The sequence below is a fragment of the Corticium candelabrum genome, chromosome 13 (genome assembly GCF_963422355.1).
Source record: "Corticium candelabrum chromosome 13, ooCorCand1.1, whole genome shotgun sequence".
Lineage (NCBI taxonomy): Eukaryota > Metazoa > Porifera > Homoscleromorpha > Homosclerophorida > Plakinidae > Corticium > Corticium candelabrum.
The window spans coordinates 8,040,088-8,055,306 of record NC_085097.1 but is presented as its reverse complement, the minus strand read 5'-3'; the positions used below and the strand labels follow the sequence as shown (position 1 = coordinate 8,055,306).

Here is a 15,219-nt window from a genome sequence, read left to right as displayed (position 1 = left end):
ACCAGCCCACCATACCCAAAAACATTCTAACCTCTTTGACGTTTGCAGGTTTGGGAATCTTCGCGATTGCGGCTGTTTTATCTGCATCTGGGCCCAGTCCATCTTTGCTCACTCGTAGACCACAGAAGATAATTTCAGTCATTGCAAATTGACACTTCTTAGCATTAATTCGGAGGCCGTGATTTAACAGCGTCTTAAAAGTGTCTTCTAACTGTTTAAGATGATCATCGAACGAAACCGACAAAACACAAAGATCGTCCATATACAGGACGAGTTGTAGGGGGGTCATGTGTCTAAACACGGAAGCCATCATCCTACAGAACGTCGCTGGAGCGCCTTTCAATCCGAATGGCATTCGATTGAACTCGTAAAGGCCCGACGGGGCTCGAAAAGCCGTCTTCTCCTTGTCGTTCTCAGCAATCGACACTTGGTAGTATCCGTGCGCTAGATCAATGTGGCTGAAAAATTGGGCTCCTGCCATCGATTCCACAGCAGCTCGAATTCGTAGTGATGAAAGACTTCTTCTAGCTATCGAACATCTCGACCTCATAGCAATTGAGGTAGATATCATCGTTCTTGTTACTCGACGTACACGCACAAGCAAAATCTAAAGCGTTTCCTAGAGGCAAGAAATGAATCCCCTGTTGCACCATACTCTGATGTTTATGGCGCGCCATGTGTGTCAAAAGTCGTTTCGTCGGCTCATTGATGTCGACGTCGGCTCATTGATATGGCGCGCCATGTGTGTCAAAAGTCGTTTCGTCGGCTCATTGATGTCGATTCGTCGGCTCGTTGATGTCGTTTCGTCGGCTCATTGATGTCAGCGGGGGGCCTCAGGGTGCGTGACCATTTCGTCCATTCCATTTACAACAATTGAATAAATATTGAATTAGAAATTGAAAATAGCCTAGAAGTTGCTTGTAATCTCAATATTCAATTCTATTAAAAATTAAAATTGACTGATTGACAAACTATAATTATCTGCGGATTATAATAAATATTGAAAACATACTTAATTTCTAAACAATTTTCTATTTCAATTCAATGCAATATTGAAATTGCAAGCACGTTAGTTTAATTTTCAATGTTAAATTCAATAATCAATTTAAATTTAATTTAATTTTAAATTTTATTTTTATTTTAAATTTAAATTTTAAAAATTAAATTTTGAATTTTGAATTTGCATGGCCAATTGGTCCATTCCATTTTTAATTTTTGAGACAAATTAAAAATTGAATGTCAAATTAAAAATTGACTGACGTTGTTTGCTTTTACCTGCGAATTTTCAACACTTGCTGTGTCCACTGTGGACGCGGGCCCGCCACACGCGGGGAAGTCCCTAGAGGCACTAACCTTAGTGGATACAACAGATCAACAATTCACAGGTAAACACTTTGTGTTATGATAAGGTTCTTACAGGCCTGTACAGGCACATCTACACGTTGTTGTAAACATTGTTGTCTAGAGATGTACGCATGTTAATTAACACGTCGTAGCTTGTTGTATCCACTAGGGTGCCTGTTATAAGAAAGCCTTTATACAGCCTTTAGGGACTTCCCCGCGTGTGGCGGGCCCGAGTCCACAGTGGACACAGCAAGTGTTGAAAATTCGCAGGTAAGAGCAAACAACGCCAGTCAATTTTTAATTTGACATTCAATTTTTAATTTGTCTCAAAAATTAAAAATGGAATGGACCAATTGGCCATGCAAATTCAAAATTCAAAATTTAATTTTTAAAATTTAAATTAAAATTAAAATAAAATTTAAAATTAAATTAAATTTAAATTGATTATTGAATTTAACATTGAAAATTAAACTAACGTGCTTGCAATTTCAATATTGCATTGAATTGAAATAGAAAATTGTTTAGAAATTAAGTATGTTTTCAATATTTATTATAATCCGCAGATAATTATAGTTTGTCAATCAGTCAATTTTAATTTTTAATAGAATTGAATATTGAGATTACAAGCAACTTCTAGGCTATTTTCAATTTCTAATTCAATATTTATTCAATTGTTGAAAATGGATGGACAAATGGTCACGCACTCTGAGGCCCCCCGCTGACATCAATGAGCCGACGAAACGACATCAACGAGCCGACGAATCGACATCAACCAGCCGACGAAACGACATCAACCAGCCGACGAATCGACATCAACGAGCCGACGAATCGACATCAATGAGCCGACGAAACGACTTTTGACACACATGGCGCGCCATAGATGTTAGTGTTATGGAAACCGTACTGCGTAAAACCGAAATAGCCCTCTTTCAAAAGAAAAGAATGCTGCAGTTAAGTTTTTTGAGGCAACGTTGTTTAGAAATAATGGAACAAACCCAAAGTGGCGTTGTAGCTGATACTGAGAAGTCATTATATCGTAATGATAAATAAAGTGAGCTGTATTGTCCCGGTTTGCAGACAGGGTAACGTTCTGGAGTTTGTCTGACAGACAGCAAAGTGATTTGCTTTATGATTCTTGTTTGCCAGCGGGAGCTGTAGCAGAGGCATTTAGTAACCTACGATTGGAAGGTAGCAAATTTTCTCAAGAAACGTCTCCTGAAGAGGATCATAGTAATTCCACTGACGACACTGCATTCTTACAATCATCTAATGATGATATAGAGGATATGGGCCGCAGTCTTTTTCACGCGGCAATGCACTTGCGTAGTCAAATTCTAAGTTTAACAAATCGTATGCAATGGCCTCCAAGTTCCAACGAACTAAGGAAGCCACCAAACATTCCACCCGACTTGTTTACCTTTCTAGCTTGGGTAGTAAACGGGGACGATGGCTCTAATGAAGCTATTTCTAGCAGAAACAGAGTAAGAATCACGTCTCAAAGAGCAGAACGCTATGTCACCTCTATTGCTGAAGACCTAAATAATTCATTGTGCTACTAACGGTAGAGTGAAAACACCAAAGCACGTCTGTTTGCCGATGACTGTTCGAAACCTAACCAGTAACGTGCAGATTGTGTCGTTACTCAATCGATTTGGCCACGGTTTGTCCAATAGTCAAATGCAAGAGATCGATACGGCAATAGCTGAACAACGACTGCAGGCCGACAGTAGTGAAGTATTCATTCCTTCAAACATTGTTCGTTGTGGACAAACAATCAGTTTCTGTTGGGACAATAATGACATTTTGGAAGAAACACTGTCTGGCATGAGAACCACTCACTGCACAAATGGAATAATCTTGCAACGACAACTATGTGGACCGTTACCTCAAGCTTTAATGGAAATGGTCAGTTGTCATTGTACTAAAGGCTGCTTGACGCAACGATGTTTGTGCAAATCAAATCAACTGGCTTGCACCGACGTCTGTGGCTGCATCGGCTGTGAAAACAAGTCAAACGCAGAAGACGCAACGGAAGCCGGCTCTACGCTTTGTGATGACGGCTATGATGACGACAGTGAAGAAGAAATGTGACAACGTAATGTCGTTGATTCTCATATTAAAAATAATTCACCTGTTTTGATATTTCTGCTGGACGAGTTTTGAAAATTACTAGTAGTTAGTTAAGTAAAATGGTAACTGAAATTAAAGTGTTTACGCTTTATTTTTATTGCGCATGCGCATTGTGAGCAAAATTATGTTACCGGTCACAAAATTTTTAGGTATATTTATATTGGTGCCGTTTTCAAAGTTTTAAGCGTAGTAAAACCAGTACACGAACGGTGTTGCCATGGTAACAGCACTTGCTCACTTACCTTCGATTATAACGACTTCGGACCTGTTGCCTCTTTGACAACAATCAAATTCCTGTTTTTCCTTTTAACTTCTATTATTCTAGCCAATAAAATCATTGTTGTGAAGATGTGGGAACCAAAGTACGTCTTACACAACTTGGCCCATGGACTATTACGGACTTTGCGGTTACGCGAAACGACAGTCGCTATGTAGGATTTTAAATACATTTTACAGGTAGCACGTCTAGACAGAAAATAGCGTGTATATTCGTATTTCTTCGCGACAATCACAATACTCCTCCTAGCGTGCACGTGTACGTACGTGGTGTTCAGGACTTTGAAGGCTCATAGCTGTAGAAGCGACGGTTTACACACAGCTTCAATTACTAGTTAATTAATTAAGGAAGGCCTATTACAAGTACATATGTCTACGTGAGGAAGCAAGAGCTGTTGAACAGTTTTTGGTTACAAACACGCATTGGGGCTGTGCGTATTGTCAGACTGGTTTATTAAAACTAAACAGTGATAATGGTGGTTGGAAACGTGCAGTGAAGTGTTGATATCTTACAGATTTGTGTGATTGACTTTTAGCAAGTTCAAAGTTTGTTTTACTCAGCAGTCATTAGTGGCTGTAAAAATTGCAATCAATTGTGACATTTGCTGTCCATCCTATACTGAGCTAAAATAGCAATTCCTGCTTACAACAACTACACATAAAAACCAATGACTAAAAGCAGACAGTTATGTAGAGATAACAACAATAACCCACATATGTCATTCCTTCCCTCCTTTGCTCTACTAAAGCTCCCTAGTAATGCTCCCTATAGCTGGTAATGCTTGTGAGAGCAGCTAGCAGTCCAATTGTGAAGTTGCTTCCATTTTTTCAAGTTAGATGTGCATGACATCAATGAGATTCATGCTCTCACCTTCCAAATTTCCTCTAACTGTCCTCCTTCCTGGAGTTGATTTGTATGAATCTGTTGACTTTTGTGTGATCAAAATAGTGAAAGCCATCTCAGCAGTTGGTCGTTCAGCACGTCTATCACGTGTCATTTGCAAGCACATATCCAACAGATCAGGATTCTTAATCTTTTGTATTTGACTTCGCCTTTCTGTACGAATTGGTGACAGACCCGTAAACAACTCAGTCAGGGTCACACCCAGACTGTAAACATCAGACTCTCGTGTGCTGCGAGCTGAGCTACCATCACTGCGAGGAAATTTCTCAGGTGCACAATATTCAGGACTCAGAGCACCTAGAGACGTGCTGCTGTTGATCATGTGACTTGCACCGAGATCACCCACTTTGGCTACCATATCACGAGTGATCATCACATTGGTAGTACGGATATCACAATGAACATAAGGCTGAGGACGCAGGCGATGCATATACGTAATGGCAGCAGTAGTATCTGTAGCTACCTCGATCTGCTCTCGGAATGACAGATAGCAACAGAAACTCTTTGAAGCATGTGCTGCCTTCATTAGATCGCTAAGTGAGCCTTGAAGAAGCTCCATCACAATTTGGATGGGAATTCCCTTCTTCATCACACCACCATAGATAGGGACGAGGTTGGGATGATGCAACTGACTGCAGACGGTCAGTTCTCTCTTGAAAACTGGTGCCAGTTGAGGAAGCCTCAGCTTCTCGTGAAACGTTTTGACAGCAACGGGGACATCACACCAGTGACCAACTTGAACAACTACACAAAGAATGTACATAGCAGCATACTCATACAACTTTATTTAAATCCAATGACACCTTAGATGTATGATCTAACTGACTATCTCACCTCCATATGATCCTTCTCCCAATTTCTTGCCATCGAGTTGCAATTTATTTGCCTGAATTTCCAGGGCATTCCAATATTGATTGAGCTGTTTCTCCTTCTCTTGGAAAGCCTCTTGAGCACACTCACGTTGTGCTTGAACACGACGTACCTCCTGACTGAGCTGCCTTTTCTCAGCTGCTAGCTGTTCCTTATCAGCTGCTAGCTGTTCATTCTCAGCTGCTAGCTGTTCTTTGTCAGCTGCTAGCTGTTCATTCTCAGCTGCTAACTGTTCCTTGTCAGCTGCTAGCTGTTTGTTGTCAGCTGCTAGCTGTTCCTTGTCAGCTGCTAGCTGTTCCTTGTCAGCTGCTAACTGTTCATTCTCAGCAATTTTTTGGTCTAGTCTTGCCCTTGTCTCTCTTTGCTGTAATTGCTGACTTGCTTCTTTTCCTTCCTGACGTGAAACTGAAGACTGTCGTTTATCATCTTGTCGTTGAACAGGTACTGACGACTGCTGTGAAAAGAATGCATAGGACTTATAGTAATTATTCACTACAGTAGAATGTCACAATATATCCAAACGCTTCAGTCAATTGAAGGGAGGTGCTACAAATACACTTTGTGTGCAAAATTAGTTTATATGCCTAAGTGCAGTAACAGTCTACAGAGTGTTCTCATTCACTTTTCTGTCTATAACTTTGAATCTCTTAAATGTGCAACAGAGAATGAAGTGGGAATTCGTGCAATCAGTGTTCAGTCTTTGATACCTTAATGAGGTATAGTTGCCTACTACTATAGAGTAGAGTAATGGTCACATGTATACCATGTCTGACAAGTGAGGTATCACTTGACAAAGATGGAATAGCGTGCCTGGTAATTGATGTCAATTAGGTAATTAGGTATCAGGAATATTCAACAGTTCAGGGTCCCAAAGCATTCAGATAAGCAACATCTTATTGTACAGTAAAATACAGTATTTGTTTGAATCCTTTCCAGTGCTGTGGCACAGCCAATGCATAGATGGATAAGAAGATTAGACTCATTATGACTGCAAACTGACACCATCCATAGCACTAATGTCTCAAGCAAAATCATCATCAAATGTTCATTTGCACAAAATATCACATAATTATTACAGTTTGCATAACACACATGCTGCAAACAGCAGACAAACACTACGCTATACACATTACTTTAATTAGGTGGCCATTAAGTCCACCCACGCAAAACAACCCCGAATTTCACTTGTTACAAACAAACAACTAACGAACTCAAAACAGCCATACCATTCAGCAACAACACCCCGAAAGAAGTCCTTCTAATTCGGACGACGCGAAAAGCTCTAGAAAGTCAAAAAAAGTCGTCTGGACAGTTGGTGCGGCTCCAAGCAGTCGTTTTCTTCGTCAAATTGCGCCGCCATTCTGAAACATACGGGAGTTTTGAAGAATCACGTGGGGCTATCATCTCTGACGTCCTACATGCCTCCGTTAAGCCTCGAATTTCCAGACCAGAGAGCGCTAACTCTAGTAGTCTGGACCACGTCGATACTAAAATGATTTCGGAAGTATTTATCAATAGCGATGCTAAATGGTGTCTAACAGCGTAGGATCGTTTTACCTAGATCAACATATCATTTGAAAATGCCATGAGATCTCACGAACAAAGAATAGACGTCTGCCGTGTTTGCGGCGATATCTTGGTGGACGGCATGAAACGACGACTCTTTGATTCTTCGGCAGACCGCTAGCTAGTCTAACCGCTCGACTAGCGAGACTACCGCTCGACCAGTTGTCAAAGGTGACGGTCTGGCGACGCTGCTGTGCATGTCCTGTAACCGCAAGCTTGAAAATATCGAAGAACTGAAGCTGAAACTAAAACTAAGATGTGTGCGTGCAGTCATTCTCTTGGCGTGCACTTAGCCGCCCACGAGGATTTCACACGCGCGCAATCAGTGCTAGGGTGCACCTAGCATAACCAATTATTGCTAAGCCAATCAGAATTTACAACCAAGATTTGGGTTGTAGGAGCTGATTGGCTTAGAAGGGCTATTTCCGAAATCATTTTAGTATCGACTTGGTCCAGACTAGAGTTCGCGCGCTTTGCGCGCTCTCTGGTCTGGAAATTCGAGGCTAGCCTTCGTTGTGACCGCATATATTATACAAGCTCCAACACCCGGCTTCGCCCGGGGGACAACACATGCCAGGTGCTTCTCCTTTGCACTTCATAGTGCCGCAGTTGACACACACGTTTGTCATAGAGCCAATACAACACGGAAGTGGAGAGGAGACAGGTCGCCTTTATAGGTAGAGATTATAGCATTAATGACAGACAGACAGACAGACAGACAGACAGTTGTGATGTCTTCCTCTACCCATATTGTCTACTCCTCTTTACCAACATTGTCATCATGGATTGTACACATCTTTACCTCGCGTCAGGCTAGGCGTCTTCTATGGTGGCCATGCACTTTGTGATGTCCATCCATGTTATCCGGGAGACAGACAGAGTGTTCAGTTTTTTGCTTTTTAGTTGTCATTGTAATGTAGTGTATCGTGCTTTGCTTAATTTGATTTAGCCTGTAATAGTTCTGATTTATGAAAATATAATACCATTGACAGACAGACAGACAGACAGACAGAAAAACAGGTCGCCTTTGTAGGTAGAGATTATAGCAGAAAGTATCTAAAAATGCGTTTGATGCTTGGAGAGGCAGAGGGGGTGTAGCCAGGTCACGTACAGTTTGTATAGAGAACCGTTTACTGTCACTAATTAGCCGTGGTGTAAGTGCTTTTACCGTCTAAATAGTAGCAGCCAGACAGAATTCTCATTCATAGATATATCCCGTACAATTGCCGTTTCTAGAGCCCGCTGATTTTTGGATTAACGATTGGGTGAAACCATTTGGACTTGGACGTTGCTGCCGTTGCGAGGAACAGGTGTATCGAACTTGGCATCTATTCGACACGTGTCCAGTTTCAAAAAATCCCGTTGATTGGATTATTGATCCCGTTGAAGCCATTTCGACAGTCCCGTTGCGGAGAACAGGTGTATCGAACCTGGCATCTATAATTTCGACGTGAATCGCGGAACGTGCAAGTCACGTGCAATACTTACCCGGATAATCCGTTCCCCGTATATAACGAATGCCGACTGTCGTCATTTCGACAATCCCGCTGAACGTCGTCTGTTCGAAGACGTTGCTGGCGTTTTGGGGAAGAGGTGCATCAAACACGGCAGCTCCGTATCTAACGAAGTCACGACGCGTATCGACTGTCGTCATTTCGACGGTCCCGCTGAACGTCGTCTCTTCGAAGACGTTGCTGGCGTTTTGGGGAAGAGGTGCATCAAACACGGCAGCTCCGTATCTAACGAAGTCACGACGCGTATCGACTGTCGTCATTTCGACGGTCCCGCTGAACGTCGTCTCTTCGAAGACGTTGCTGGCGTTTTGGGGAAGAGGTGCATCAAACACGGCAGCTCCGTATCTAACGAAGTCACGACGCGTATCGACTGTCGTCATTTCGACGGTCCCGCTGAACGTCGTCTCTTCGAAGACGTTGCTGGCGTTTCGGGGAACAGGTGCATCGAACACGGCAGCTCTTCGACGGTCGCAGACTGGCAAACGACTGTGTGCGTATATTTTCGAGACCCGGATATCAGCAAAAATATCTTGCCTTTGCCGACGTCGCCGGCAATAGACGACACGGTCGGCGCGTACCGCCCGACGTCGGGAACGGGCAGTCTAAATTCGGTGGAGACACGATGCGCCGTTCCGGAGATATTCGCGCGCGAGCGGAAGCGAGCGCGATCGCCGGGAAACGGCGTCGTCGTGGGAGAAGTCAGGAAGACGACCGCGGTCTGACTTTCGACCTGAATGAATTCGGCGTGCGCGAGCGAAATTCGGCCGAGATCGGACTCGCCGTCTTCGAGAGACGCTCGTACGTACGGGCACACAGACAGACAGACAGACAGACAGACAGACACACAGACACCTCTCCTTTATATATATAGACAAGCTCCAACACCCGGCTTCGCCCGGGGGACAACACATGCCAGGTGCTTCTTCTTTGCACTTCATAGTGCCGCAGTTGACACACACGTTTGTCATAGAGCCAATACAACACGGAAGTGGAGAAGAGACAGGTCGCCTTTATAGATAGAGATTATAGCATTAATGACAGACAGACAGACAGACAGACAGACAGTTGTGATGTCTTCCTCTACCCATATTGTCTACTCCTCTTTACCAACATTGTCATCATGGATTGTACACATCTTTACCTCGCGTCAGGCTAGGCGTCTTCTATGGTGGCCATGCACTTTGTGATGTCCATCCATGTTATCCGGGAGACAGACAGAGTGTTCAGTTTTTTGCTTTTTAGTTGTCATTGTAATGTAGTGTATCGTGCTTTGCTTAATTTGATTTAGCCTGTAATAGTTCTGATTTATGAAAATATAATACCATTGACAGACAGACAGACAGACAGACAGACAGAAAAACAGGTCACCTTTGTAGGTAGAGATTATAGCAGAAAGTATCTAAAAATGCGTTTGATGCTTGGAGAGGCAGAGGGGGTGTAGCCAGGTCACGTACAGTTTGTATAGAGAACCGTTTAGTAAATTACTGTCACTAATTAGCCGTGGTGTAAGTGCTTTTACCGTCTAAATAGTAGCAGCCAGACAGAATTCTCATTCATAGTTATATCCCGTACAATTGCCGTTTCTAGAGCCCGCTGATTTTTGGATTAACGATTGGGTGAAACCATTTCGACTTGGACGTTGCTGCCGTTGCGAGGAACAGGTGTATCGAACTTGGCATCTATTCGACACGTGTCCAGTTTCAAAAAATCCCGTTGATTGGATTATTGATCCCGTTGAAGCCATTTCGACAGTCCCGTTGCGGAGTACAGGTGTATCGAACCTGGCATCTATAATTTCGACGTGAATCCCGGAACGTGCAAGTCACGTGCAATATTTACCCGGATAATCCGTTCCCCGTATATAACGAATGCCGACTCTCGTCATTTCGACAGTCCCGCTGAACGTCGTCTGTTCGAAGACGTTGCTGGCGTTTCGGGGAAGAGGTGCATCAAACACGGCAGCTCCGTATCTAACGAAGTCACGACGCGTACCGACTGTCGTCATTTCGACGGTCCCGCTGAACGTCGTCTCTTCGAAGACGTTGCTGGCGTTTCGGGGAACAGGTGCATCAAACACGGCAGCTCTTCGACTGTCGCAGACTGGCAAACGACTGTGTGCGTATTTTTTCGAGACCCGGATATCAGCAAGAATATCTTCCTTTTCCCGACGTCGCCGGCAATAGACGACACGCTCGGCGCGTACCGTCCGACGTCGGGAACGGGCAGTCTAAATTCGGTGGAGACACGATGCGCCGTTCCGGAGATATTCGCGCGCGAGCGGAAGCGAGCGCGATCGGCGGGAAACGGCGTCGTCGTGGGAGAAGTAAGGAAGACGACCGCGGTCTGACTTTCGACCTGAATGAATTCGGCGTACGCGAGCGAATTTCGGCCGAGATCGGACTCGCCGTCTTCGAGAGACGCTCGTACGTACGGGCACACAGACAGACAGACACACAGACACCTCTCCTTTATATATAGAGATATTATTTATTTAAATAATTGCGCAATACCGCTCGGAGCATAATATGGGTGTGATACTAACTCCGCCCGCCGTTGTCCCTAGCGACAGCCAATGAACATTTAGCATATAATTTGTTGCACGTGTGTTTCAGTAGCTCCGCCTGGATATTTGTTTGGCGACCAATCATCAGTTGCGATAGAATTGATTAGTCTCCGTGATTGGTTCCGACGTTCGACATCGAAAGAGCTTGAATCCGTCCGTTATTTCTTTCGAAAATCGTTCGGCGACCTGTTTCTTCCTTCTGCGAACGGTTTTTGGCCAAGCGACCGTTTTGGGAGACGCGTCGGCGTAAACAACTCGAACCGAGCAGACTCGCCCACCCTAATTCACGTTTCCCCGCTCGTAATCCGTTCGTTTATGGGTTTGACTTTGTCTATAGGTTGATTGAAACGTTATTGAGAGGATAGACGAATGTTGTACGACTGATAATGAGCGACAGGAAGAGGTCTGGTTCGTCTCGCGGCTAATTCACGGCGTGACATTGGACTAGATTGCTAAATTGTTGCATTTGAGGTTGTTCTTGGTACTTCTAATAAAGTAAGAAAGATGTAGAAACATGTGCAGTGTGTTGAGGCTGTTGGCTGACCAGCTAGAGTGCAGTTTAGAGCAATTAGAGCAGCAAGATGTTGGTAATTAGAGTCACGTGTCATTGGGTTGACCTGAAACGTCCTCTGTAGCGAAGTGTTGTTGCAGATTTCTCAACAACACGCTCGCAAACAGCCACGAAACTCAGCACGGAACTACATCTCCATAAAAGCAACAAAGTTATGCAGCCATTTTCACACCTCAGACCGTTCCCTTCGAACAATCACAGTCTACCAAACAACCGGGGAAGTTCGCGAGATGTCCCGGATAATCTGAACATCTGTAGGGCGTATCGACAGCTTGCATGACAACTTCGAATCATCCGCGCACAGTGTAGTAAGTTTTTGACATCAGCTCGTCTTACAAGGCAGCGTTGACAACTGATCTATTCTCTGTTTTTTGGCGTGCTTTTCAACCTTAGAGAGATCTACATACGCTTGCAGGAAGCCGAGCAAAACGGTCAACTATGACGTTCGTCCGCCGGTAGCTTCGACTATTTGTATTTCGCCCAACATATGCAGCAGAGCGAATCCAACCTACTTGGTTCTTGGATGTGCTTGCACTATTGCTTTCTTCAGAACTTCTTGTCAAGGTGGAATCTTCTCTTGTTTGGAGGTGCAGTAGAGGTCAAAGTGACGATGATTATGGCGGTTTCCGGTCATTTTGACTCGCGATGTAGTCGTACAAGGTGAGTGTTATTGGCATTTGTTGTAAAGCATGTGCAAGACTGTCGTTAGCACATACATTTTGATGAGGAATCAGTTGCGTTGGGGCTTGCTGGGTATGAGTTTTCGTGGGCTAATAATACGTACTTTGTTAGGAGCGGTCAAAGTAAGCGACATTCTTTTTTGCTCCCTACATTTTGCCCAATTGATTTTCGTCTCTTTATCTGCATGAACGCAGAGTAGAAGAGTTGCTTCGGTCGCGCGTGCACTTCCCTAAGCCGTCAGGTCCCGCCAGCACCATGCAAACTACCGCCGTATCAGATGGCAGCCAGATTTGGGCGTGACTTGTGGTGTCAGGTCGGTGCTGCTACGCGCCATCTAGATATTGCATGTGTTTTCACGAATTAGTGGACAATCGTTCGGACAGTATGTGTGACTTACGTGTAGAGGCTCTAACTTGAAGTTGTTTAGCCGTGTAATGTGTACACTGCAGTAATACACGTACAATACACGAATGGTGACTGCAAAGCAGTACATGCATGTGTACAGTATTGTGCTATACAGTGTGTAACGCAAAAGTAATTACGTAATTAAGTGTATTGCTACGTTAATTGAAAATAGTAACTCTTATTTAAGTAACTAAAGTTGTGTAGGAAGATGGTTCAAAATGTCTGAAAAAATAATTTGGCTCATCCCTACTAGCAGTGTTCTCAGATCTCTCTCTCTCTCTCCTCTCCCTCCCTCTCCCTCCCTCTCCCTCCCTCCCTCCCTCCCTCTCCCTCCCTCCCTCCCTCCCTCCCTCCCTCCCTCCCTCCCTCCCTCTCCCTCCCTCCCTCCCTCCCTCCCTCCCTCCCTCCCTCCCTCCCTCTCCCTCCCTCCCTCCCTCCCTCCCTCTCCCTCCCTCCCTCCCTCTCCCTCCCTCCCTCCCTCTCCCTCCCTCCCTCTCCCTCCCTCCCTCCCTCCCTCTCCCTCCCTCCCTCCCTCCCTCTCCCTCCCTCTCCCTCCCTCCCTCTCCCTCCCTCCCTCCCTCTCCCTCTCTCCCTCCCTCTCCCTCTCTCCCTCCCTCCCTCCCTCTCCCTCTCCCTCCCTCTCCCCCTCCCCCCTCTCTCTCTCTCTCCTGTATGTAGGGGAAGCCACAATGGTCAAGAAGTGCCTCTTGTTGTCACTGGGTGCTAACTGGGAGTGTCACACAGATCAATATCTCTCCTATGCTATGGGCATCTGCATGCTGTAATTACAATTGCGTATTGTACTAGTTTGTTGCAATAGCGGTTTGCGCATACTGTAAATGTCTTAGAAATATTCAAGCACAGTAACTGATGTACGTAGCTAGTCTAGGCCGTACGTACGTACCGTCGACATCCATGTTTGTGTGACTGGTTAAATTCCTCTAGCGCAGAACCCTTGGTATCTCTGGAAGCAGTTGGTATGGAGTATTTGCACTTACACGTTGCAATACTTCTGTGAGGAAGTCTTGTATGTGTCCCCTTCTTGAGTTTGCAGCATAAGAGGCAGTCACAACAACTGGGGCCCATGTGTCGGTCAGATACTGAGGGCTTCAGTTCGACTGGAGCTACAATGTAGGGCAAAGCTCTGCCATGATAGGAATATGTGTGCGTGGTTGAACTCGAGAGATCTAGCTCTGTTATACGGGTCGCACTGTATGAGTATACGGGACCTGCTCGAACATTAGACTGATCACCCGTAAGTGTCGTCAGAGTCACTTAGATTTGTCTAGAAAATTCATTTTGCATCTGTTTGGCAATCTGCCTCCCACTGAGTCTTCGAATATAACGTTCTACCAATCTGCTGAGTTACAACCGGTTTGAGCGAAGTCCGCGATCGACCTACAATAGAACAACGGCTACCTAGAAAGCATAGAAACGCGTAGTTTGGCAAACAACGAACCCACAAGTAGAAAGGGGCTACCTAGACATGTATACAGCCGGGGTTTCAGCTCGAAAAGAGTGCGCAGTTCAAAAATATCATTGCGGTAAGGTGAGGTAGGACATGCGTAGGCAGGCCAACTCGCCCCCTTTTAATAATCCATTCAATAGATGCATTGTTTATTATTACACACAGTCATGTACTCACCTAATGACGTTCATCCAGTCAATGATGGAATAAATGAGAGCAAGAGAAACATGAGAAACAGTGTGAGACAACACAACACCAACACTCAACTGTCACACACTCACCGGTGGCTGTGATATAAGAGAAAAGACACTAGTTAGTTAAACAGTCACTCTCATGTCACACTACACTAACACACAAGACACATCACCAATTCCTCTACTATCCTCATGCACTTACCAATTCATCACATTTCACAATAATTACTTGTTGTAATAAATTGTATTAAGAAACAAAACACATTGATATCTATTACTTAAACATGCCAACTTCTCCACAACCTTAATTAACAATCTCATTTCTTGCAAGCCACATTTGTAATGCAGTAACCACCAAAACCTTAATTAGTCATTGCATCAATAGCTGTTTTGAAACACTGAAATTCAAAACAACAAAAGAGCAAAAAGGTATGGAAATACATTTACAGCCATGGTCATGCACACACACACACACACACACACACACACACACACACACACACACACACACACACACACACACACACACACACACACACACACCTCCTGTCTCGCTGCCGTATAATAAAGAAAAAGGAAACGGTCACACTATCCCATATAAGGAAGAAGAACGGCAAAGTCCAAAGTCCGTAGATCATGAGACTCCTGCCACCGCTCTTTGTGCATGAAAAACAAACTGAGGGACTTGCAAATCCTTCAGTTGTACAAGAAAGGATTGAGTTTGGGTGACGCC

The 15,219-nt window shown here is 44.4% G+C and overlaps 1 protein-coding gene across 1 annotated transcript; it reads right to left on the bottom strand.

The window, feature by feature from the left end:
- Window positions 1-4,275: 4,275 nt before the first annotated feature.
- Window positions 4,276-14,558, bottom strand: LOC134188746 (uncharacterized). The gene is made up of 4 exons (XM_062656932.1): window positions 14,470-14,558; window positions 6,751-6,885; window positions 5,489-5,978; window positions 4,276-5,398 (listed from the first exon to the last, which is right to left on the bottom strand). Exons 2-4 carry the CDS (start codon window positions 6,751-6,753, stop codon window positions 4,584-4,586), a joined length of 1,308 nt encoding a protein of 435 aa, XP_062512916.1. The 5' UTR covers window positions 6,754-6,885; window positions 14,470-14,558; the 3' UTR covers window positions 4,276-4,583.
- Between the last annotated feature and the right edge of the window lie 661 nt (window positions 14,559-15,219).

What these genes read in the sequence shown, in the direction of transcription:
- LOC134188746 (XM_062656932.1), bottom strand. An exon ending in GGGAGAAGGATCATATGGAG is followed by an intron (nt 5,399 to 5,488) that starts GTGAGATAGTCA and finishes TTCTTTGTGTAG; the next exon opens with TTGTTCAAGTTGGTCACTGG.